General features: G+C 45.9%; 3 protein-coding genes across 3 annotated transcripts; 2 read left to right on the top strand and 1 right to left on the bottom strand.

The window, feature by feature from the left end:
• The first annotated feature begins 8,990 nt into the window (after positions 1–8,990).
• Positions 8,991–13,735, top strand: LOC100831162 (transcription factor UNE12). The gene is made up of 8 exons (XM_010230074.3): positions 8,991–9,333; positions 9,485–9,577; positions 9,680–9,802; positions 10,712–10,777; positions 11,189–11,254; positions 11,344–11,418; positions 12,432–12,871; positions 13,090–13,735. The coding sequence occupies exons 1-7, from the start codon at positions 9,142–9,144 to the stop codon at positions 12,660–12,662; spliced, it is 846 nt and encodes a 281-aa protein (XP_010228376.2). The 5' UTR covers positions 8,991–9,141; the 3' UTR covers positions 12,663–12,871; positions 13,090–13,735.
• Positions 13,736–15,130: 1,395 nt separating this feature from the next.
• LOC100830238 (rRNA-processing protein EFG1) lies at positions 15,131–18,206 on the top strand. Its single transcript, XM_003557338.4, has 8 exons — positions 15,131–15,384; positions 15,984–16,113; positions 16,213–16,325; positions 16,470–16,608; positions 16,752–16,857; positions 17,191–17,254; positions 17,345–17,581; positions 17,962–18,206. Exons 1-8 carry the CDS (start codon positions 15,220–15,222, stop codon positions 17,965–17,967), a joined length of 960 nt encoding a protein of 319 aa, XP_003557386.1. The 5' UTR covers positions 15,131–15,219; the 3' UTR covers positions 17,968–18,206.
• A 992-nt stretch (positions 18,207–19,198) lies between these two features.
• Positions 19,199–20,566, bottom strand: LOC100828418 (auxin-responsive protein IAA14). The gene is made up of 3 exons (XM_003557332.4): positions 20,290–20,566; positions 19,890–20,189; positions 19,199–19,776 (listed from the first exon to the last, which is right to left on the bottom strand). Exons 1-3 carry the CDS (start codon positions 20,436–20,438, stop codon positions 19,719–19,721), a joined length of 507 nt encoding a protein of 168 aa, XP_003557380.1. The 5' UTR covers positions 20,439–20,566; the 3' UTR covers positions 19,199–19,718.
• Between the last annotated feature and the right edge of the window lie 4,377 nt (positions 20,567–24,943).

The raw sequence follows: 24,943 nt of genomic DNA, 5'->3' as shown, positions 1-24,943 counted from the left end.
TATGATGAAGTGTCCAGCTGACACGCGCCTTGTCAGCTAGACAGGTTGATGAAGTGGCCTTCGTCTCGTCGGTACCCGGCCTGTAAAATGTCCGCCTCGTTGGACCGGACAGGATGTCTTGCTGTCACCTAGCATCGGTGCCCAGCAAGAGCGTGTGGTGTGGTGATGCACTTCATTGATAGAAGGACATGTTGGTGGAGTGGATTCGCGTCGCCGGTGCTTAGTCGGTGTTGGAGAAGATGCTTGGATGCCGGAATGCCATCGGGAATGTGGATGAGGGAGTAGACTTGATGTTGAAGACGATGATGTAGATGCTTTCGGAGGTGCAAGAGACCTCGCCATGAGTCAATGAAGGATGCGCCCAAGCGGGCGCCGTGTAGCGGTGTCTCAACAGACACCGCGTAGGAGGCTGCCATGAGTAGCGGCATGCTGATTCGAAGTTGGTGAAGAGTGCGCCAATGCGGGCGCCGTGTATGGTGGTGTCTCAGCGGACACCACGTTGAAGGCCGCCACGAGCGACATCATATTGATGCCAAGCTGGTGTAGACTGCGCTAAGGCAGGTGCCGTGTACATGGTGGTGTCTCAGTGGACACCACGTAGAAGGCTGCTAGGAGCAACACTAACCTGTGAAGGATGCGCCAAGACGAGCGCCTCGTATGGCGGTGTCTTAGCGGACACCACGTAGAAGGCCGCCACGAGTGGCGACATGCATGACATGAAGTTGTTGAAAAGTGCGCCAAGGCAGGCGTCGTGTATGGCGATGTCTCCACGGACACCATGTAGAAGGCCGCCGCGAGCGATGACGTTGGGTCGATGAAGGATGCGCCAAGACGGGCGCCCTATATGGTAGTGTCTCAACGGACACCAGGTAGAAGGCCGCCATGTGCGGCGGCGTCACGATGCCGGGTCGATGAAGGACATGTAAAGCAGGGTGCCCTGTATTGCGGTGTATCGCTAGACACCATGTAGAAGGCCGCCATGAGCGGTGTCGTTTGACAATGGGGGAGAGCTGCGGGTCGACAAGCGCCTCCCGACAACACGAACGATGCAGAAATCGCCAACAGCTGTGCCGCCATCGGCGGCGGCGTTCAAATGGATGTCGGCTAGCTTATAGATGGAGACGACGCCCCGTTCAGCAAGGTAGCGCTCCGCCTGGGGCGGGCATGGTATAGACGATGCACATGTCCGCGTCGTCGCACACGATGGCGCTTGATGTTGTGATATGGGTGCGGGGGTGGCCCGATCTTTCGATGAGATTGATAACTCTCGATTTGGTAGGAGGTGACGTTGACGATCCGACTACGGCCTAAAAGGCAGCGCCTTAGCAATCGATACACCAACTTCAGAGGGTTGTTGATCACGCAGGGGCACGATCAACCTGACCACGAAGGTCTTTGTTCCTGCAAGCAATGGAAGAACAAGTAAGAACAAGATAAATAGCAGACGCAATCTAAAATTGTGAGTATACTATATCAAACGAACGCAATTACACGAAACTAGCAAAGGCTAAACTTTATCTAATCAAAACCCAAGTCTCCATAGGGGGGCTCATGGGGTATATAAAGGAGGAGGAAGAGAGATTTTCGTCCACATTGAGTAAGGAGGCCCAAATCCAACTCTATCTCTAACTTTCCTAACAAACTACAACTCTTTAGGAAACAGAAAAACAGATCCGTCAGCTTGTTTTGTCCGCCATGGTCAGCACGCATCGAATCTCCTTTTGGGACAGATCCGTTGGAAAGGTCTTGTAATTACCTTTAGAACAAGTACTTGTTTGCTTGATTTGGACTACGGATGCGGCCTGGGTGATTAAAACAAATTCGGGTCTCCTGACAGCTCGGACCCGAATCGGATTCAACTTTAATTCGTGATATCTTTCTCTAGCAAGCTCCGAATCATGTGCCGTTTGATTTGTTGGAAGGTAAACTTGATAGGCTTCACCTTGCGTCACCCTCTGCATGCTATCGCACCTCATCTTCACTTTGGACTTGTAGAGTTCAATAAGATGCATGCATAATAAGATCATACGAAATAGTAGCTCTGCCTCTTTGCAAGTAATATATTGAACAAATTTAATAATTGATTTCACCTGATTATAATTGTTATTGAATACTCCAACAATTAAGGTTCTAATGGTCGTATCCATGGTGGCCATGTCCATATCATGTTGACAGGATGTTGATGAAGACGCGGCGTCCCACATTGCTCGGGCGGGCGCCAGAATGTGGCGCACGGCCCGGACGGCAATCACGAGGTTGCTAAGCTCCAGAGATGATGGCATGCCTCCTGCATGCACCTCCATGGCACCTGGGTAGACAAGAAAGAGAGAAAGATAGAGAAATTTGTACTTACCATGATGAAAGAAGAGCGCATGCTTTACAACATGCGTTGTACGTGCATGCTGCCCTTGCAGGTTGAGCTCATGTGTGTTGTTGTGCTTGAGGCAGTGGGAGAAGGCACCCGCCTGGCGCCGTGTTTGGCGGTGTCTCAATGGACACCACACGGGCATGGCTACCATGCCTTGATGATGGCACTTGTTGATGAAGAACGCCCTGTCTAGGGCGTGCATTATGTAGACATCGCCCACGACCGCACCAACAGCATGGACGGACGCATGCTGATTATTGATGAAGACGACGTCCCACACTGAGCGGGCACTGGAACATGGAGCACGGCCCAGACGGCAATCAGGTCGCAAAATCATGCCGCTAAGCTCTAGAGACAACGACATGCCTCCTGCCCGCTTTATCTCCGTGGCACGTGATATGCATGGCAATCTCCTACGTGACCTTGTGCGGCGTGCGCCGCCGTCGCGCCCGGCCCGCTACCCTGCGTGTAGATTCTTCGTACGTGTAAGGCGCCGCTGTGCTGCCGTGAAGGTCTTCGCTGTCCTAGACGGCTGTGCCTGGGTGCACAAGTGGTGTGCTGCCGCCATAGGCGTGCCCGTCGCAGCTCTCCTGGTCCTCGATCGATCGACGGAGTCTTGGATCTGTTCGCCTTGACTTGGGCGCGTTTGAGCGCTGCCTCAGGCCGATCTGCCCCCCGGCCTCCTCCGTCCTCCCCATCGCGCGCGCGAGGCTTGCTAGAGTAAAATGCATCCACAGTACTCGTACTTGGCAGCAGGGTTCAGTTTGGTCACTGTATTCAAGAAAGTGCAAAATACGATTCCTATACTTGGCAGACTGGTCCGCATACGGTAACCGCGTACGTTTGCGCTCGTATTCTCAACACGTGGCATGTAAATCTTCCACTTTCCCCCTTTTTTTCTATGCGACCCCCCCTCAAGTCCCCATCCTGACGCGCGGTGAATCTTTTGCATTTGCCCCCTTGTGTCCCTTCATTACCCACGACTAACCCCACGTCGGATTCGTCCAAAAAGAGCAAGACGGAGAGACGGGCGAGAAGGGCGGGGATCGTGGAGGCGGCAGCGATCATCTGGGGTTTCCGATCTATACGTCACCTGCGATTGCGATTGCGCTCGCGGTCAACGGTGCTATTGGTGCGGTGGTGATTGGGCTCGTTCGAGGGCCATGGCGCCTATACGTCAGCTAGAAGGAAACCCTCCTCCTGTGTACGGTAAGTTCTTGAACCATGTTTCAATGTTGTGGCTCCTATACGTGATGGATGGTTGATTGTGGTCATGTACGTGATGTATCGGTGGTTAGGGTTAGGTGGAATCAACTTTTTACAGATTTAGGTTCTTTTGGTGGATGGTTTTCTCGAAATTTTACGGTGAAATAGACATCGATTTGAGGGTAACTTGTCATCGATTTTATGCCTGTACAGCGCTAGGTTCATTTTGCAGAAATTTCTAGGGTTTATGCTTTAGATTGAAGTATGTTGTTTTCATTCTGTGCAGAGGATTGGGACCGTAGGTTCTTATTCAGTTTGTGCATTAATCATGGAGGGTTCTTCGTTGGTAGTGGTACAAATCGTAGCTATGTGGATGGTCGAAAAATTTGGTATGATAATATAGATGGGGAGAAGTGGAGCCTTGCAGATGTTGAGACCATTGTCGAAGAGATTGGTTATGAGATGGCAGGAAGAGTCAAGGCTTATTGGCTTGTACCTGGAAAAGAAGCGAACAATTTGAATGTTTGGTTCAGATTAGTAGTGCTGCAGTGACAGATAACATGAGTACCATAGTCATGTGCAGACATAAGTTTCATCACATATATCTTGACCATGACATGAGGCTCGGCAGTGACATGGATGATGTGGTGATGTATCCTATTGCAGATTTGCCAAAGGTTTTCAGTCCAAAGAAGACCACATACATGGAGAACAGATCAGAAGCACCGCCAGCATTTTACAAAGCTGCAAACCCAGTGATCATTCAGCCTAATTCTGAATCTAGTGACAATGAGTCTGGAGGAGAGGAAATTTGGTAGACAGTGATTATGAGATAAGTGATGGGGATGATGATCTTGGTGAGGATGTCATAGATGAAGATGAAGCTTCTGACAAGGGTAAAGGGAAGGCTGTGCAGCAAGAGTTGAGTGACAATGAGTATGATGCAGAAGATGATATGCCTGATGAAGGTGGACACCTGCAGGCACCTGGTTCAGATGATGAGGGAGCCATCTACAACTTCAAAAGCTTCAATGAAGAGGATATGCATAATCCAGTTTTCAGTGTTGGACAGATCTTTGAGTCTCCTGAAATCCTTAGAACAGCTATAAGAGAATACAGCTGCAAGATGAGGGTTGATATAACACTTCCAATCAATGATAGACAGAGGATATCTGCAAGCTGTGATGATGGTTGCCCTTGGAGGATGTGGGCCTCATATGACAGTAGAACTAAGTGCATGGTCATCAAGAGATACAATGGTGAACACAACTACAACAAGAAGGGGAAGGTTAGAGCTTTCACCTTCAAGTTTCTGGCAAGGAAGTACATTGAGCATTTCAGGGCTGATGAGAAAGGAAAGGATGTGCAAGGTTCAAAGTTGGACTACCACCTATAGCAGCCCCACAAAGGCATGGTACCAGGCAGAGGAAAAGAAGGGATGCACCTAGTGCTGCAAACCAAGAGCAAGAAGATAGTGGGCAACCTGAGCATGAAGATGGTGGGCAACCTGAGTGCATTATGTTGATTCATCTGAGCATGATGAGCCTGTCATTACACAACTAAATCAACAGGTAACTATAAACTTGCGTGTTTCTCTGTCTTCATACACTTACAAACAGCCGGTTAGCTTTGTGACTCCTTTGTCTATGTTACTTACTTGTAATAGGCACAAGTTGGGCCACAGAACATGCAGTCTTCTTAGAACATGCAATCAGAGTGGCCACAAAGTTCTTCTCAGCACACCGAACATACCATGTTGATTGCAATGATGGCAGATGTAAGCTTATAAAATGCTATGATTCATTTAATGCTAAGAGCTACTCAATTCTGCTATACTCAATTTGTGAACATACCATGCACATTAAACTGTTACATCCCTTGGTATTGCAGAGACCTATGCTCAAGGTTGTCAATTTTGTACCAAGATCCCTTCCAGACAGCTCTTTTATCTTAGCTGCTAGGGATGAACTTACACCTGTTGGTAATGCACTCAATTTAGGAAGCACATCAATTAGTACACATCACTTGCAACAGAAGGTTCAGGCTATGAAGTATGCCAAAAGCAAAGTGTTTGCTGCACGAAGAGAAGAAACACTTGAAGCCAAGTATGAGTCACATCACGAGCAAGTTGCAGCAGTGCTTGCAAAGAGGAAGGAAGCAGTAGAAAAGAAGGCAGCTGATGCTCTAGCTGCAAAAAAGGAGGCACAAGCAAAGAAGCTGCAGTAGTAGAAGCAAAGAAGAAGGAGGCGCAAGCAAAGAAGGCAGCCCTGTTGGAGGCAAAGAAGCTGCAGCTGAGAAGAGACAAGCAGCTGATGCAGCAAAGAAGATGGCAGCTGAACAGGAGGAGGCTGGAATGAGGCAAAGGCAAGAAGCTGCAGCTGCCAAAAGAGCAGGCATTGCAATGGCAAGAGAAGATGCACAAGCAAAGAAGAAAACCAAGAAGGACTCTATGTTTGACATTTTCAGATGAACTTGGTTATTGGAGCTGTGAGCTTGGTTATACATACTCTGCACGTTTTTTTACATACTCTGCACTTTACTTGGAGTACTCTTTAACTTGTGTGGTGAACTTGGTTATTTTGGAGTTGTGAACTGTGAACCATGTTGCATTTTGGAGCTATGAACTAGGTTATTCTGTCAACTAAGTTGTAAGCACAGTGTCGAAAGCTTTTTACTAAATTTTTGTTGAAGACTAATTCTGGGTTGCTGTGTTTCGTATATTTCTGTTTTTTATCTTTGTGTCTAGCTGATGCTTTGTTTCTGTCATGCGGCAAGGTTTTGCATTTCAATCATCCTGGAGCTAACCATGTGTCAACTTTCTACCATATTTGACCATTTGATCATTGAATAAGTGAGCACCAGGCCACCATGCTTGATAGAGCTAGCAGCACTGCTACTGGCGGCGGCGGAAGACATGGTAAAGCAACGGTGGCGGCGGTGGAGACTGGAAAAGGGCGACGGCTACGAGGCCAGCGTTACGTATTCGTAGGAGAAATTGATGACCTTCACCAGCAATTGATTTCTGATTTTCAAAGAAAATGAGAGAAATGAGACGGGAAAAAAAAAAGATTTACATTGGCGGGTGGACCAGTCAACTCCATACCGTATGCCAGGTGTCGAGAATACGAGCGCAAACGTACGCGTCCACCGTATGTGGACCAGTCTGTCAAGTATAGAAATCGTATTTTGCACTTTTTTGAATACAGTGACCAAACTGAACCCTGCTGCCAAGTACAAGTACCGTGGATGCATTTTACTCCTTGGTATTTACAGTCAACAGGCTAGCCTCGGCCGGACTCTGATTTTCTGGTATCATCGGCCGTTCGGATCGGACGACATGATATCTCTTCATTTAAACTTTAAACCATCGTTATCTTTTCCTTCGCGTGCTTATCCGGTTACCTACTTATACGGACTGGCCGGCCCATTAGCTAGAGGTGCATGCCCTACCATTTGCTCGGTGTACTAATCATCCAACTTTCCCAGCTAGAATATACGTACGTATAGAGCACAGTGCAGGCATATGTGCCCAGCTCTGGTTCTAGCTTGATGCACATGAACGTGGTGTTTGCACGTCATTCTTTTTTTTTCCTTTTGAAATAAAACTAGTCGCTGCATGCATGCAGCTGACCATTTTTCTTTTCTTGTGTTTGATCCAATTTCGTGCCGAATTCTGATACAAAATATCGTCAAACACACTGGTTTGAGAACGGAGGAATTCACACTTACAATTGTCTGTCTCAGGCTAACCATGGCATTCTCGCTGGTCGTCGCCACGATTGTGGTTTCTCTAGGGGAAAATAGTTTTTTTAAGGTATAAAAGGTTTTTTTTTCTTTTGACAGGACGCTTGGTTGGGGGGAATTGATAGGGGGCTAGAAATCTGCTGTTTAGTTAGAGGGAATGGGAATTCCCGTGAGAAGTGGAAAGGGAGTTCAAAACGCAACTCCTCCGGATTTCGTCCCAGGGGAGACCCTGGTAATTGGTCATATGGCGAGGGAACTGCTTCTAAAAAACGTAGGAAGCTACACACGACGACAGAGAAAAAGGCACCAAAAAATCCAGTTCTCGCGTGCGAAGTAAAAAATAAGCATCCGCACGAGTAATCCGTAACTATGCCTAAACCCCCCATATATATACGGTACCTCAATCTCAGTAGATCGACACTGCATCTGGTGGCGAAGTCCTCAGGAGCATCGAGGTGAAGTTCTTCATCCCCTTCTGATTTGTGAAATCTTGAACAATTTCTTGTTAATTCTTCATCTAGCGCCTTCTAATCTGTGAAATCTGGAACGATTTCTTATAATCTTCTTGAAGTATTGCATGACCTACCTGGTCTTACCGATAAAGAAGTAGTCATGGCTATTCGTGTCATTGGTCCTGATGCTGGACGAATTGATTTTTTCTTAAAGATGCGTGCTCAGTTCAAAGTGGAGTTTGTTCGGCAGTAGTTGGAGGCAGCCAAGAAAAAACAGGTTTGTAAGTTTATGCTGCCTTTTATGTGTACTTTCGTAAGCAAAATCAGTTCCATTAACTGTGGCGGAAAGCCTTGTTCTTATTTTGCATTTTTCTTTGCAGGTCCAAAGCGGAGGAGCAGCATAAGCACCCAAAAAAATAACTTGCTATAGTTAATGGCAGAATTTGAAGATTCATATTGAATAGATTTGTAGTGTCTTTACCATTCCTTTTTATTGTAGTGTCAGAACACGCAATTTTATTATGTTTTCTTCTATTGTTGGTGGTTTCCCATTTCAGCCATATTACGCATCAGAGTTTATATGCTGCTCACTATTGGTGACATTATTCTGTTTGTCTCTCTTCTATTTGTGGCACAGTGCCTGGTCTTTCTTGTTTCATTGATCGAGGTCTTGCATTTTCAGCTTCTTGTATTGCTTAAGTACACTCTTGATTTTTGATACTAGCTTTGCTCTGTGCGTGCTGACGTGCTTCACTGTGTCAAATGGACATTTGATAATATTCTATTTATATTCAATCCCATTTGCACCGAACAAACAAGAGAAATTAATTTTCTCTTTAAACTCCCATGTACACGTCAAACAGAGAAATGAGAATAATTAACTGCTTCCCTTTCCCATTGCACCTCCGAACTCCCCGCTAGCAATTCCCATTCCCCTGCCCCCCCATTTACCAAACGCGCTGTGAGGGAATATAAAAGGGGGAAGTGGATGCGGGGACGCGGGAGGTGGAAGACGAAGCAGGTTTTTACTCGTTTACAGCCCTGGGCCTTGGAAACTCCTTGTCTTTGACCAAATACCCAAGTCTTGGGCTTCATCGTTGGGTACATTTCATACCCACGCGGAGGCAGAGCCCATGAGGCCCATAGCCTAGACTGCGTTACGAGCCTAGAACTGCGAGTAAATAAAGGGAAGCGAAGCGAGCAACCGAACGAACACTCCTCTCGATCCCCCCCCCCCCCCCCCCCCCACCACTTCACACTTGCCGAGAAAACGAACGCCTTCCCAGCAAGGCAGAGCAGCCGCAACGCGCGAGGCACCAGTTCGGCAGCTGCCGTCGCCGGCGGAAGGGCTCTGCCTCCGCGTCGCCGGGCATGGCCGGGCAGCCGCCGCAGGCCTCGGAGGACGACTTCCTCGACCAGTTCTTCTCCCTCACAAACTCCCTCTCCGCCGGCGGCCGGCCCTCCGGCGACCAGCCCTTCTCCCTCGCCCTCAGCCTCGACGCCGCGGCGGATGCTTCCGGGAGCAGGGACCGCCTCGGAGACGCCGACGACGTCGGGAAATCGGTGAGCGTCCTCTCCACTCCCCCCCCCCCCCCCCCCCCCCCCCTTTTTTGCTTTTTTGCGTTTGGTTTTTCAGTTCCCCCGACACACTTGACTCTCAGCGAGTGGAACCGGAACGCGTGTGCGCTATAGGCCTAATCGCTCGCCTCTGCAGGAGCGGGACAGCGTGCAGCTTTCGGGTCTCTTCCCGCCGGTTTTCGGTGGTGTCGGACAGCCGCCGCACCTACGCCCCAGCCCGCCTGCCCAGGTAGTTGTTGCAGACCAATTTTAATTTGGCACCTGTTTCAGTTTTGAAATTTTAGGATTCTGGCTAATTTGTTCTATCCGGTTGCCTTGTTGTGGATTTCAGATGTTCCACGCGCAGCAGCCGAAGCAAGGTGGATCAGCCGTTGGGCCGCAGCCACCGGCTCCGAGACCGAAGGTGCGAGCGCGTCGAGGACAGGCGACTGATCCCCACAGCATCGCTGAGAGGGTAATGGAATTTATTCCTGTGGTTAAATTGGTGTAGCTTGCGTTAGGGCTTTTGGAGTATTATTTTTGGTGGTCTGCATAAGCCATTGCTACGCATCCATGCAGTCTTCAAAGGGATCGGGTGTTGTGTTTTGGTGTGGTGTATAGCATGGTTTAGAATCTAGAACTGGTATTTTGCCCCCTCGAGCCGAGTTTGATATGTACAAGCAATGGTCTGCCTATCTCATGCCCTTGCTTGGACAGTGAGAGTCTGTGAGTGGGCAATCAGCATTAACTTACACTGATGAAGTGGCTCGATTTTCATATTTAATGCATTCTCTTGCTGGACAACTCATCCCAGGTTTTAAAAATGGTGTTACATGATGGGCAGCCATTTGGCGTTTTCTCTAAGACTCTGAATTGCCAAGTCGTTGTACACTAGATGCTTGGCATCTTTGACGATTCATATGTCATTTTGCAATCCTGCTTTTTTTTCCAAAAGGGAGGACATGCTCCTGGCCTCTGCATCATCTACTGACGCACATAGTCAATTTTATCAAACTTAAAAGCGTACACAGTATAAGATCCCTCTGGATTTTTTCAATCCAACTGTGCAGGGAATGTTGTGTAATTACTAACTACTCCCTCCGATCCATAATAAGTGTCGCTGATTTAGTGAAAAGTTGTACTGAATCAGCGACACTTATTATGGATCGGAGGGAGTAGTATGGAATATCTCTGCTTTAACGTGGGCTACATTCTTTGAGTGAATATATTATGTTTCTAGCAGTTGTATAACTGTTTTGCATGTCAGGCTCTATTTTCTCGCTTTGCATTTATTTTACTCCTTTTACAATGAGTGCACCAGAGGCCCTCAATTCTGCTACTTGTTTATTCAGCAATATTTTGAACCATGTTTCTTCCAATGTAGCTAAGAAGAGAGAGAATTGCGGAAAGGATGAGGGCCCTACAGGAATTGGTCCCCAATACAAACAAGGTAGTCATGCTTATTATACTTGCAGATGTTATTTTATAGTTAATGAGTTCTATCGGTTCTATGGCTCACATGCCTGCCACTGAAACTTGACAGAATTTCAGCAAGTGGTCTGGGGACATAATGTGCTAAATATATATATATATATATATATATATATATATATATATATATATATTTAGCACATTATTGTTTTGGCCAATCACTTTTCAACTTTAGAAGATGTTATTGTCTGTCTCACCAAATACAGTAAGATATATAAGCGTTGTATGCCTTCCTTCTGAGTTAACGGAACATATATTCCTGATATATTATATAAAAATTGCATGTTTTTGACTTTTGTAATCACCGCATACAGGGTTTTACTATGTAACATTGAAGAAATTCTGATGTTTTCTTTTGAACTACATGCAGACTGATAGGGCAGCTATGTTAGATGAGATCCTCGATTATGTGAAGTTCTTGAGGCTTCAAGTGAAGGTAAGGTTCGCTGATATTATAATGAACCATCAACCACCGTTGTGTTTTTACTTGTTTGATTTGATGGAAACTTGATGCTGTGATGCCAGGTTTTAAGCATGAGCAGACTGGGTGGTGCTGGTGCTGTTGCCCAGCTGGTTGCTGACATTCCACTTTCAGTTAAGGTAAACTTTTTTTTTACAGGACAGTTAAGGTAAACTTGTCATATACTGACAATTGACTAATATGGCATTCTGCACCATTACCGTCTGTTCAATTTATTTTTGCTGCATTTCAGTAAAGGTTAGTTTTGACGGCTATCTCAAGTTGTTTCTGAGTTTTTGTTCCATTGTATCTATTCTGAAACAAGACATCGTTATATAAGTAGCAAAGCTATGCCTAGTACAATTTGTTAATTGATCGCTCTTTTTTGTGCTTTCGTATATCACTTACATATTTTCGTGTTTTCAGTTATAACTCTTGAAATGTTCTTCCTTATCTTCTTTCACTCGCTATTTTCTTTCTTCTTTCCTGTGGTAGTTGCTGCTAGCTATAGTTCTGATCAAGAAAGCATCGTCTTGCCCTTGTGGTTATCAGATGTAGTGTACAAAGTAAAGTTTTGTCTTGGTTTTGGTACTGAACGTAGCTATCCAAATGCAGTGTACGTTTTTAGATTAGCCTTCAGAAATTTATTGGCGAGTTTATTTTATTAAATTTTCTTACTCTCTTCCTTCTTGGCAGCAGTGTCAAAACTTCCAAGGGCAGAATCCATTCAGCTCCTTATTTCCATTCTTACCTTTTATTTTATTGATTTCACAATCTGGTTTCCTTGCCAGCACCAACCTTTTTTACTTACTGCTATAAGTTACAGTCAATGTTGACCTATAGTTGACTCCAATGAAATTTTCCTCTGTACTAATGCGTTGGCTAGAGGAAGAATTTCAGCCATGCCTTCTACATCACGGTCTCTGTGTCTTCTAGTTTATTTCATCATCATTAACATTTACATTGTAAACATTTGTCTTGCTTCAGAGCCCAATTCTGAAGCCTCACAAAACCCCAGCATTGACATATTGTGTGTTATTTCTTTCTTGAACAATCGTGCTTTGACTTGAAGAAGCAATTTGGGAGTCCTTGTCCATCTCTACATTGTCATATCTTTTGGTTGTTGAACTGTATCTTACTTTAATTTCGTTAGGGGGAAGCAAGCGATAGTGGGAGCAACCAGCAGATTTGGGAGAAGTGGTCAACGGATGGCACCGAAAGACAGGTAGCAAAGCTGATGGACGAGGACATTGGCGCCGCGATGCAATTTCTCCAATCCAAAGCGCTCTGCATGATGCCGATCTCTCTTGCCATGGCTATATATGACACACAACATTCACAGGATGGCCAACCAGTGAAGCCTGAACCCAACAGTCATTCCTAGTATAGTAACAGCAATTGTAACTGCATCCCTACGGCTGCTATGGCATCGACCTATCAAAGTGTAAGATAAAACTGCTCGATTTGGTTCGCTAACAAGGAGGCAGGAAAAGACCTAAAAGATCCTCTCCACTTGAAGTTGTACCGATGATATATGATGTCACCTACCCCTTTCCATCTTTTGTCCAAAGGTGCTTTAATTGCAAGGATATGGTAAGCAATAACCTGATCATGCTCCTGCATCTTTCAATTCCCCTATTGAGTGTGAGTGATGGAGAGAGCTATTAAAGAGTCTGGCATGCTCTCATATTGTTTCTTTTCTGGTCTGTAGTGCACTAGCCATACACTTTGTTGTGGTGGGGACTGCTTTTCTGGTAGTGGGTGTTTGGACTAATCAAAAGGGATTGATTGATGTATGCGTGTGTCTGCAGCCTGCACAAACGGTTGACGGAATTTGAACACAAGATGAAATGGGAGGCGATGTTGATGGTGACGTTCGTTCATCTCCATTTCTCCAAAGCAGAGGGTACAGAGGCTTTGGTCAATTGAGGCTGAGCATGCGTTAATCCGCTTGCTAGTGGGTCTGCTATGCTATCTATATGCACTACCCTTTTTTTTAATCTCTAGAGTCATACTCTTGATAAGAACTTCCATATAAGGTTGTCTCTTCTATTGTTGATTAATCCATAAAAGTATCATGTATTTTCTGTAATGGGTTATCTACTTTCCCAGATTTGTTTTGCCGACTTATCTGTGGAGAACAGCTGTTTCTGCACTGTTCACTGCCGTAATCACAAGGTTTCCTGGGTTTGTGGGCTAGCTGTGACCTGTGAGAATCTACAACCTGGACAGCTGAATGTGACTTGTTTGCTTGCATATTGCATGTCACTGTAGATTGTTCACTGACTAGGTATGTGCTTGCGTGTTGTTACTACTTCATAGGATTTGTAATGACTATGCACAACATAACTAGTGCCTGGCCAAGTTCCCCTTTCCATATCTGTTGGACAAAAGGGGGATTTGCCTTTTTCATCCTTTCAATAAAGATCTGTACAGGCCTGGTATTTTAGGTTTCCACTGAAGGAAGTTTACCCTGAATCTCGTTTTCTTTAAAAGTTTGGTCGTTCGGCAATAATTTAGCTGGCAACTGAACCGTTAAATGGTCTGCTCCTAATATATCCACTGGGCTGGAATATTGGATTTCCGGGGAATGATTGCTTCCATGTTTTCTCAAGTGTTGTATATTTGCTGCCATTTGTATGCGGTTCATGTTTGAGCTGTGTGGCAGAAAATTGTGTTCCCATCGCGTGCTTTTGGAGGTCCAAATGTCTACACTGCAGATTTTGTCCTGAACGTACTATGTGTTTCTTACAGCATAACCATGGTGATGGTGTCATGTGTTCATATCCTTCACTTGGGGGCACTTGGCTCAACAGAAAACTGGTTTTCTTTGGAACTGAGTACATAATATCGCTGATTACATAGTATAGCGCCTTGTTCATGAAATTTAGATGTGCTTGATGTCTCCGGCAGTTTCCAAGTAATGTGTGTTTCTTCTTTATTCCATTCTGCAGTACCTGATGCTCAATGCTGTTCTTGCCTTAAGTAGTTTCCCTTTTTTCAGATTTGGTTCCGGTTGATATGTAAAGCAGTTGTTTCCCAGACTGGACAATCGCATCTAAAAAATTCTGCTTCTCTCTCATGCTTTGGGTGCTGAACTGCTAATCCAATTCCTGATAGGAAAAAATATTGAGAAGCGATAGCTGTTCATAGCAAATCGGGTGTGCTTGTTTGGTTCCCTGCAGATGATTGACAGGGTTTAGGGTTTCATAGCAAATTAAGAACCACCACCTGGATAAAACAGCCAGGTCGAGTGGGCGCCCCAATGGACAAGCTCACCACACTCCAAACGTATTTAGCAGCTGGACAACTGTAAAGAAAAGATGTGGAATGTTTCAAGGGCCGGGCAGTATCTACAGCTAGAATCACCTTCCCATTTCCTCGTCAACATATTATCTTTTGTAGCAATTGCATTATGCCAAATGTGCCGGAGCCAAAGCCAGCCTTCCATAGGTGCCTAAACGAGCGATCTATGCCATTCCTAGACAACAACTTATACAGAGATTGGAAACTAAACTTCCCGGATTTGGACCACTTCCAGATGGGGTTTCTAATGTTTTTGAATTTGAGTAGGATAAAACTCTATAAACACCAGTAGAAAACACTCGTGCGGTGGTGCCGGTATGTCTTTCTACTGTTTCAGTCGACATGAGAAATTCCACCCGTTGCAAAATAGTTTTTTTTTTAGGGGCGTTGCAAATAAGTTAGGACGTGACGACGGAACCATCCAGTTGTCACGAGCAGTTCTGAGTCACTGACAGGCCGGGGCGGTTTCTACCAAAGTTGAAACGCAGCACGCAGGCAGGCCGTGGATTCTACATGGACGCGGGCTATTAGCCTACTTGCTGCGGCCCAACCCGACCGAAGAACCCCACGGCCATTCGCCACCACGCGGAACAGAAGCAACGAGACATTCCTCCTCCCCCGCTAGGGTTCCGGCGATGGCGCACGGCGGCCAGCCCCGCCGCGCCCCCGCCGTCCGCCGCCCCAAATCGTCGGCTTCGGCGTCCGCGCCCGCCGCCGATCGGAAGCGGAAGCGCGCCGCTGCCATGAAGACCGTCACGCTCAAGAACCAGATCCGCTCCACGGAGCGCCTCCTCCGCAAGGTACTTACTGGGGGTCTCCTCCGCTGCCTGTTGTTGCCGTTCAGTATCCGCAGCCTGGAAAGCTGAGATAACAGAGGTTATTAGTCTAACTAGGTTGATTAAGTTTTGCTCAATTAATATCGGTTGCCACTTGCAAGCGGAGGGATTGGCGGATGGTTTTAATGGTGCGCCCTTTTGCTTGCGATCAGCTCAGTTTAGTGTCTGCCTTAAGGATTTCCATTTTCAAGTAAGCTCATGATGTAGCTTGATGCTCGCTTTGGTACATTTGGGTCCCTTACTGCAACGATCATGTGGGATGTTGCTTGCGAAATCATATTTTCTGTTGTTAAGTATGCAGCCTTAGCTAGACAAATCTGAAAAATATTAGAAAAACCGTGTGTCTGTTAATGTGTAATGCGTCGTAGTCTGGGTGAGATGATTGAGTATCCTAGCTTAACATGTGAGTTGTAAGCTGACAGGGCTCCTTATCTGGGAAACAAGTAGGATTAATGTGACAGAACACATCTTAGCACTTTGAGCTTTTCATGACTAAAGATATTAAGCCTTAGCGCTACTTTTATTTGAGCCCTGTGTTGAGATGTCCTGTATTCATTCTGCAGGATCTTCCTAGTGAAATGAGGGTGGCTCAAGAGAAGAAATTGGAAGAACTTAAGCGGCAGCAAGAGCTTCAGAATCAACTAGCTATTCAACGGACAGTACAGTTGAGAGATAGAAAGATAAAGTTTTTTGGTCTGCTATCACTTGACTTCGTTCCTGTTCATTTCTAGTTCCAACTGTCTGCCTGTCAGTACTCATCATTTTGTTGGTGTGGATATTCAAACTTCACAGAGAGGCGAAAGATTGAGAGAATGATAAGGCGCCTTGAGAAGCAGCAACGTTCGAATGCTGATGATGCCAGCAACAAGCTGTCGACATTGCGAGAAGATCTTGAATATGTTCGAGTAAGCGTTAGATTTATTATATTTCTGTGCTGACTGAGGAATATCCCTTGGCCTTATTCATGGCTAGTACTTTTTCTAGAACCATTATTTTATATGAACCTGCTTGAATTTTCAGCTGAAGGCTATTTATCTTTACTTCTGCAGTTTTTCCCGAAGACTGAGAAATATCTCCCTCTGTTCACCGGGGAGGATAGCCCAGATCTTATCGAGAAGAGGAATGTATGGCGTAAACAGATCAAGGATAATCTCATGGCTGCTGCAGCAAATGGAAAGGACTTAGAAGGTGTGTGTTTGTATTACTAATTCTAGATTATCTTAGGCTCTTAGCATCATCCATCATCTTTACATTGAAATATGTGCCACCTTGTTAGCTGTATCTCTACTGTCTTAGGTACAGTACTAAATTTATTTTGCATCACCTAACAGAGACAGCAAGCGACGATGATACCTTGGATGTGAGTGACGATGATTTCTTTATGGGAAGTTCAAGCGATGAAGAGGCAGATGATGAGCTGACCGACAAAAGTGCAAAGTATGATATATTGTACTTGCTTTTAGATTCCCTCTGATATATCATGCAATAAGGTTGTTGCTCCGAGACCATTACAACTGGTGATCAAATACTGTTTGTAGTAGTTTGGCTTCGATTGTTGTGTACAGTCAGTTAATGAAATAGGGTTGTCCAAAAACTTCTTCTGAACGATCTTAATCTGCAAGTTAATCCATGTGATAGTCTTTGCAATTATCATAGCCTTATAGGCTTATAATCTGTTATTCTTGAAACTCTATGTTAACTGAATAATATGTCACACTGCATAAACGTTGTGTATAAAGGGAAGGTATCCTGATGTTCTAATTTCTGCAGAGAACCAGCTTCCAGTGCTTCAGGTAGGGCGGCGTCTGGTATGTCCAGCGATGAAAAGAATCAGGTTGTTATCTGCAGTATCTTTCAAGTTCTTTCCAGTAAGCTGTCACAGTTTTTCTTATTGTTATTTAATCCCACCTACTGTGCAATGCAGCGACAGAGAGATGCTCGAGTTCTTATGCCACCACCTCGCTCATTACCACCGAATAGAGCTAGATCCATGGAGAAACGTGCAATGTCCAGCTCTGGAAATACTTCAAACAGCACAGGTGGTAACTCATTCAAGAATAGGAGAGCATCAAATCTGTCTGGAGATCACAACAGCACTCTGAGTTCAAATTCAGATGCTCATAAACCACGTCGCAAAAGGAGACCTAAGAAGAAAAGGAAGGTAGAACATTGCATCCTCGTAGGATTTTCTGGTCAGTCTCGGATACTGTAAGTTTATTTATCATAAATGAATATCCATAAAAACTCACTTCCTCCAGAGAAAAGACTATCCATAAGGACTATGATAATAACAAAATCTAAAGAATATTCTGGCAAATCGTTCCACATGATGTGCGGTGTGTGTATAACTGTAAGTTGGTTATGCTTGTCTTTTTTTTACACAAGTTGGTCACTGTGTATCATTGGGAATAATATCTTAGTTGGTTTGCTTTGTACCATTTGTCTGCCTTAGCAGAACAGTACCCATGCAATGTCACTTGTAGTCTCAACATCATTAATCAATACAAAAGGTCTCCTAACGCGGCTTGTTTATCTCAACAGGAATGAATATTCTGAAGCATGAGGGACAGAGAAATGAAGATCTCTTCCCGCCAAAGTGTGACTTTTGGGGCTTGTTAAATTTGAAAAGGAAACATCGTCACGAATGCCTGATCAAGCTGATGATTTTTGTACGCTGTAAAATGACTCCTTGTGTTGCCCTAAATCAAACCGTTTTGCACCAACGCTCTTACTGCCGAAACCGAACACAACACACGCTCATATTTATGCTGTCATTTTACATGTTACATCACCACCATGGATCTGGAGAGCTGGAAGCCTGGAATTGGTCGATCGACATCCCCATGAATCCCAGCATCTCAGCACACACCGGTTCCCGGGTGAAGCCATGCTGATGCTTTTACCATTCCGTCCCAAGCTGCTAGGCTGTGGCCCTGTTGCCCTTGTCTGCCCACTGCTGGGATCTCATGACCTGTGAGCATGATATCGATGCCGTGTTGTCTGCCTACCCATCTGGTCTCGCACCTGCATCATCATTCATGTGGGTCTAGGGTGCATGTTGTCCCGTAGCCCACCATGATTCGGAAGAGGAATCTTCAACCTTACCTCTTGCGAATCGCCATTGGCCCGTCCTGTTCCAGTCTTCGTAAGAGTAAATAGTCTATTGCCGTGCAATGGCGCATCGGCAGATGTGTTTTACTTGTCCTGCGCCTGCATCTGGGCCTGGGTTTCTCGTGCATCCATGGACTGTGTGGTGTGGAACTGGAGCACGGTTTGGGGATTTGGAGAGGTCCCGGCTGTGACATGCGCGGCAGTGACTCCTCTGGATTTGTACCGCTGGATGTAGCCTGTGCTCCGGGATTTGGTGCCTGCTGCTTCTCGGGAATGTAGATCGAGTGCCTGTTTGTACGAATTTTGGGAGAAACCATCGGTGTCCCTGGACCACTGATGTCAAATTTGATACTCCACTGGAGTACTGTATAAAAATTTGTTGGGGTTAATCGATAGAATAGATGGCTGATTATGGGGAGCAAAAGAGTTTGTGTTTTGAGTTCAGTTGGGTCGGGAACAACAGTCCGTAGTTGGGTCGAGGCACCCAACGGAAAAGAAAAGGTAGCAGCAGGAATAGAAGAAGGGAGACATGACATGGGAAGAACGACTGATACAGATCTTGATTAGACGTGTTTTGAAGTCATAGCTGAGATTGAGATATTGCTACTTTCTTTTTAATGAGTTCTATCGTCAGCAGATGCAAGCAGCAATCTTGGAGCCAAAGAGATAAAAAAAAAAGACAAGTGGACTTAAATCTGCCCCTCTCCTCTGACTTATTATTTCCCACCGAGCTCCCAGTTCCTCGCAGATAGTACAAAAGAAACCCAAAACTGGAAAAAGGAAAAAATGAACTTATATACACACAAGTCCCAGTTAACGTTTCCAGCGAAAACTTGCATGGCCGATTAATCTCTGACAGTACATATAATGCGATCCGCAACGCTGCGTTTCTGAATCCACAGAGCCCTGTTGGTACGAAGTGCCGATCTAGCGGAGTACTTGCTGGCTCCATAACACAATCTGATGGACGTTGTGAGCTCGTCAGCTCGATCGATCTGTTACCGGCCGCCAACACCTTTGATTTCATTCGTCTGATCGATCTCCCATGGCCGACCTGAGCATGTTCATATATGCATGCTCACGGATATACCGCATCCTTCTCTGTGATACGGAGCTAGCCACGTCGACCGGTTTCAGTCTTGTTCAGATAGACCTCCCATGCATATATATGCATCTCTCCTAATTGATCATCTCGCTTCGGAGCCTCTCATTATCCTCAGCTTCTTGCAAGAGCAGATGAACATGCTGCAAAGTAATCAATCAAAAGGAAAGCAACTCGTTAGCCACAGATCCCTCAACGACACAGCACATGTGGTATGTAATTTCTGTATAGTGTATATATAGTGTACAACACTTACTCCCATGGGACGTCGCCGGCGAGCATGAGGTCGCCGTCCTTGTCCTCGTAGGCGACGGCAAATCCGCCGGCGCCGCCGGCGGCCTTGTCGCAGGCGCCGAAGAGCTTGGCCAGCGCGTCCCTGAGCTCCCCGTACCCTCCGTAGGTCCTCAGGTCCACCTTCCTCAGGTACGGCGCCCCGTCCATGCTCACCTTCACGTACAGCCCTCCTCCGACGCCGCCCTTCTCCCTCGCCGCTGACGCTGACTGCACCGTGCTCTTCCTGTACGCCCCCACCGGCGGCCACCCCACCACCTGCACCCTGCACCACACACACACACAGTTAGTCATATCACCTCGGCAAAACACTTTAATCCTCCGTGTTTTTTTTGCCTCCATGGCATGGGGTGCAGCCAACTTACTTGGATGCCGGTGCGGCGTCGGGGTCGCCGCCGGTGCCGGAGGCCTCGCTCTTGGCCGCCGCTGCCGCCGACCGTTTCTTCGCCGCCATGTCGCCGCTGCCGCTGCTTCCGGGCGGGCCGAGCCGCAGCTCCGCGTCGATGATCTCCATGGACGGATTCGCTCACTGATTAATTCGCGGGTCCAGACGAGAATCGCGTGGGTTGCTTGTGGGTTGGTTGAGAGACTTGGCTTGGACGTTCTTCCTTGGCTTGGGTTCGGTTGCGTGGCTTGTGTGGGTGGCTCGCATATATAGCCAGACAGCGCGCGCGCGGCCGGGGGTTGCGTGCAGCGTGCTCGCCGCTGGGAGTATGAGACCCTGACGGGTGGGCCTACGGGACAGCGAGGCAGGTTTCGCGTGATGGTGGTGGGACAGGCGGGGCCGGGAGTACTGGACCAGGTCGGGGTAGATTCCGCGCTGCGGGCGTCTGGGTGTTACGGGGCCCGGATGTCGGTGGGCGCCGCTGCCCGCACAGAGGGGGGCTCACACGTGTCGCGACGCGGCCAGTCCGGTCTCTGCTACTCCGAGCGGTCTTCATGCTCATGGATGTGGAGCCTTTTGGCCTCTTCGAAAATGTTCGTTACTAACAGAGGGCAAGGTATATAGGTGTATAATGATCCCTTTTTTACTGCCCTGGTTATTACCATGATCAAAGAAGGTTTCATGCCATGATATGAAGAGATCGATCGACAATGTGTCAATTTTATCTGGTAATCTAGCTAGCCATGCATCTCTTCCCACGATGGAATCGTGGTGACGGATGCATATCTCTGCACCTGCAGGATGCATGGGCTGGCCTGGCGCGCCCAACGAACCGAGCGGACAAGTAAGCGAGCTGGGGAAGCACGCAAAGATCAGCCTCAAGGCAAATGCGTGCAACCCTCGCCTGCGTCGCGCGTGCATTGCATGTGGTCTTCTTAGCAACAACGCCAGCCGGCCGGCCGAGTTCGCCCAAGCATGCATGCAGATCTCGTGCATGCTCAAGCGCGCGCTGCCCTGACGACCGAACGGGGCAGATCAGCAGGGCACGCTTTTCGCGCGCTCTCGGGGCAAACGCAAGGCAAAAGAACCAGCTGCGCACAAAACCTACCAATGCTTGGCTAGCTAGCTCGTGATTTGGCCAGAGACATGTCCCTTTTTATTTTTGCGGTGAGTTTGGTGTGTAACAGACACTCTGCATGATTCTGGAAATCATGTTCTCCGTCGCCCACACTCGTGGGACGTCTACGTATTTCCAGGCTCAAGATTGATTTTTAGTTGAAATCGGTTCAAACTTGACCCCATGTAGTCTTTGTGGCATAAACAAAAAATTCTAACTCAGTTCCTAAATGTAAAATGCTCTAACTTTGATCTAAGTCAAACTTCCTGAAATTTAACCAATATTATAGAAAACGGATTTGCTAGTACTCAGTCGCCTGAGAAATCAGTCGATGGTCTAGGCCGTTGGATCATGTGTTAGATTTGTGCTGTAGTTAATGAGGAGGCTGACAATGTTAAATAACCCAACAACTGCATCTATATAGTGTTAGCTGGTTGGTTTGGTGGTTCGTCTCTAGTATGGTCTAGCTGTAGGTCACAAGTTGGTTTTTTTTTCTTCTGTTTCCTGTGTTCTGATAGATTTCTTTTTAGTAGTAAAATTGAGCGTCCACCCCACGGGTAATTCGCATGTCAACAATGTAAAATCCTTTTCATTTAAAAATCTTCATTTAAAAAGAAATATCCTTCCCATTTCATCTTCAATTTTTAGAATCGCATATAAATTTTCACCTGTAATTTTTTAGAATCGCTCTAAATTTTCACATGCAATTTTTTAGAATCGCGGATAAAATTTCACCTGCAATTTTTAGAATCGCCCATGAAGGTTCATTTGCGATTTTTTGAATCGCGCATAACCTTCACCTGCAATTTTTAGAATCTCGCGTAAAGTTTCACTCGCAATTTTTAGAATCGCGCATAAAGTTCCACCTGCAATTTTAGAATCACACATAAAGTTTTACCTGCAATTTCTAAAATTTAATTGTTATTATTTTTGTTGCCCTTTTCCTTTATTCGTGGCGTTGGTTGTGTCGTACAAGTGTGGTTTGTCAGGATCGATCATTTTTTAAAATTTCAAGTTTTTAGCACCGTTTTAAAATTTATAGCAATACACATGATAAGCATATAAATGGGGTCTTGCTTTATGTTACTACGAGAACGAATGATTTTTGCAGTGATCTCAAACTCCGAAAAACAGAAACACACATGCATGCATGGCTGGCTAAAAGCAGAGAGGGAGTTTAATCACACATGCACGGCTGGCTGCAAAGCGGAGGGGGAGCTTAATCACACATGCATGGCTGGATGAGTGGCCGTCGACTGAGAAACAAACATAGTATTAATATATGCATATCAAATAAGTACAGTATATTGTGAAGATACGTGTCATGATGGATTCGATCAATAAAACTAATTTAAAGTTATGGATGTTGGTAGATTTGATATATACAGGGCTGTGTTCGACATGAACCAAACATAGGTTCATATGTTGAGCTCTCTTGTCGGGCTCTAATTAAGGGGCCGGGTGAGCATTTTTCTTTTGTTAAATTTTTCGATTTCGCATTTCGTTTGAGCCTTTGAGGTGTGTTTCTTCCTTGGCTTACCATGCCTAACTTCTGTAGCGTAGACTGCAATCAATGGTGTTGGGCTAAGAGTCCTGTATATGACACACTCACTGTTCCTCATGGCCTCTTTCTCGGTCTCTCTCTCCTTCCGTAATCCCCCGGGCTTGCCGTAATCTTCCTCTTCCTTGTCCCGTACGTACTTCTCTTGCTGACCCGACGACAACATAATTAAGCTCGCGAATGGATCCACGTACACACAGCATAGGGAAAAAACATGGCATGTGTATGTCGCCGCGAGCAAGTTGTCCGAGAAGTGATGGGTGCGTGCAATGTACGTACGCACATACCATCCCTGGTGCACCAACCGTTGAATTCTGTCGTGACTTACGCAGTCGTTGGTCCGTGTCGCACTCGCACAAAACAACACGGGCGCCCGTGCTCCCCGTCTTTACTCCCCTGTCGCGCGGTCGATGGGTCACATGCCCAACACGTTCACGTGCTAGCGTGAATGCACACGAATGCGCGGCCGGCCGGATCGAGCCACCGCGCGCCATCAATCCAGATCGCACAATACTTCGTCCGGTGCTCGTGCGTGCAGTGCCTCCGATCCTGGCCCGCCACGGGCGCACGTCGACGCCTCGCCCCTCTGTCTCGACTCTCGATCGGCCGCCGGGCCAGCAGGAGCGAGCTCGATCGTACGCATGGCCACACACTACGTCACGGAGTATATTCGAAGGCACCGTATGTTACCTAAAAAAACTCTGAAAGTGCCTTAAAATAATAAAAAAGTGTTAGAACTAATGGTGAAGGGAAAGAACTTTTGAGGCACTTTTGAACAATGCCACCAAATAAATTTTCAGGCACATTATAAAATTGCCTCAAATTTAAACTTAGGCACTTCTGAAAAATGCCACTAAATAAATTTTCAAGCACAATACAAAATTGCCTTGAAATTCAAATCGAGGCTCATTTGGAAAATGCCTCAACAATCAGGTGTTAGTACTACAATCTGATTACACTATTCAGTAGTACCAACTTCATAGAATTCAATTGACGAAAAGCATTCAGTTCAATACAAGTGTTGTAATGCGAGTAGTTGATTCTACACTTCATCAAGACAAGTATTCACATTCAGGTCAGGACAACATTCCCTTCAAAACAACACTCTCACTTCACTCATGGTAGCATTGGAACTCTGTTCTTCTTCTTTCTTGTCTTCTCAGGAGTAGTTTGTGACTCTAAGCCATCGGTAGCCATCCAAGTTGTGAATTTCCAATGTCTGTAGCCACCTTCCCTCGGTAGTTAGCAGATTCCTATGACGGTGCAAGATTGTTGGTTTCGTTATCAAGCTAGGGCAGAAATTGGATGGCAAGAGAAATTTTGAGCTTGAGGAGACAAGAGAAAAGGCTGTGGTGCATACCTAACCGATTTGCATTTTTAATGTCATTAATCAGAATGAGAAGTAATTGTGATACAGCTACAAATTAGAAACGAATATGTCAACGTTACAGAAGAGGAAAGGAGAAAACAATACCTTCTTGAGAGGAGCAGATTAACCAATACCCAGTACCTATGCAAGTATAATTCTCATATGTCGGTACATATGCAATTATAAAACTCACATGATTTGTCATAATCTGTTAATCCTTCTTCTCAATGGCACTTCAGTGCCAGAAATAAACTTAGCTCCATCTTCTTAGACCTTCGGTAAACCTACATACTCAAATTCAGTGAATCATGCTTGAAGAAACTTTAAGTGAATAGGCATACAAAATATGACATATAACAAATTGCACGATTGGAAATGTATATATGAAGAAGGTACAGACAGGAGGTAGACACCATTGCCGATACAGTGTACCAAAAAATAGCAAATATAACCAACTACAAGATACAATGTAACCGGCTGTATGTCTAGTTTGTAAAGTCTAGTTGCTGTTCTAACTCCTTGTCCCTAACGTTGACTTTACCTGCCTTCATAAGTCACCAAGGAGAAATGGACATGCCAATATGCAG

The sequence above is a fragment of the Brachypodium distachyon genome, chromosome 1 (genome assembly GCF_000005505.3).
Source record: "Brachypodium distachyon strain Bd21 chromosome 1, Brachypodium_distachyon_v3.0, whole genome shotgun sequence".
In the NCBI taxonomy this organism is placed as follows: domain Eukaryota; kingdom Viridiplantae; phylum Streptophyta; class Magnoliopsida; order Poales; family Poaceae; genus Brachypodium; species Brachypodium distachyon.
Note: the sequence above shows the minus strand (reverse complement) of the source record. Positions and strands in the feature narration are given on the sequence as shown.

Coding starts and splice junctions, on each gene's coding strand:
- LOC100831162 (XM_010230074.3), top strand. CDS start 9,142: ATGGCCGGGCAGCCGCCGCAGGCCTCGGAGGACGACTTCCTCGACCAG. Junction 9,334..9,484: donor CCGACGACGTCGGGAAATCG/GTGAGCGTCCTC, acceptor TCGCCTCTGCAG/GAGCGGGACAGCGTGCAGCT. Junction 11,419..12,431: donor ACATTCCACTTTCAGTTAAG/GTAAACTTTTTT, acceptor TAATTTCGTTAG/GGGGAAGCAAGCGATAGTGG.
- LOC100828418 (XM_003557332.4), bottom strand. CDS start 20,438: ATGGAGATCATCGACGCGGAGCTGCGGCTCGGCCCGCCCGGAAGCAGC. Junction 20,190..20,289: donor GACGCCGCACCGGCATCCAA/GTAAGTTGGCTG, acceptor TGTGTGGTGCAG/GGTGCAGGTGGTGGGGTGGC. Junction 19,777..19,889: donor GCCGGCGACGTCCCATGGGA/GTAAGTGTTGTA, acceptor ATTACTTTGCAG/CATGTTCATCTGCTCTTGCA.
- LOC100830238 (XM_003557338.4), top strand. CDS start 15,220: ATGGCGCACGGCGGCCAGCCCCGCCGCGCCCCCGCCGTCCGCCGCCCC. Junction 16,326..16,469: donor AAGATCTTGAATATGTTCGA/GTAAGCGTTAGA, acceptor TTACTTCTGCAG/TTTTTCCCGAAGACTGAGAA. Junction 17,255..17,344: donor CCAGCGATGAAAAGAATCAG/GTTGTTATCTGC, acceptor TGTGCAATGCAG/CGACAGAGAGATGCTCGAGT.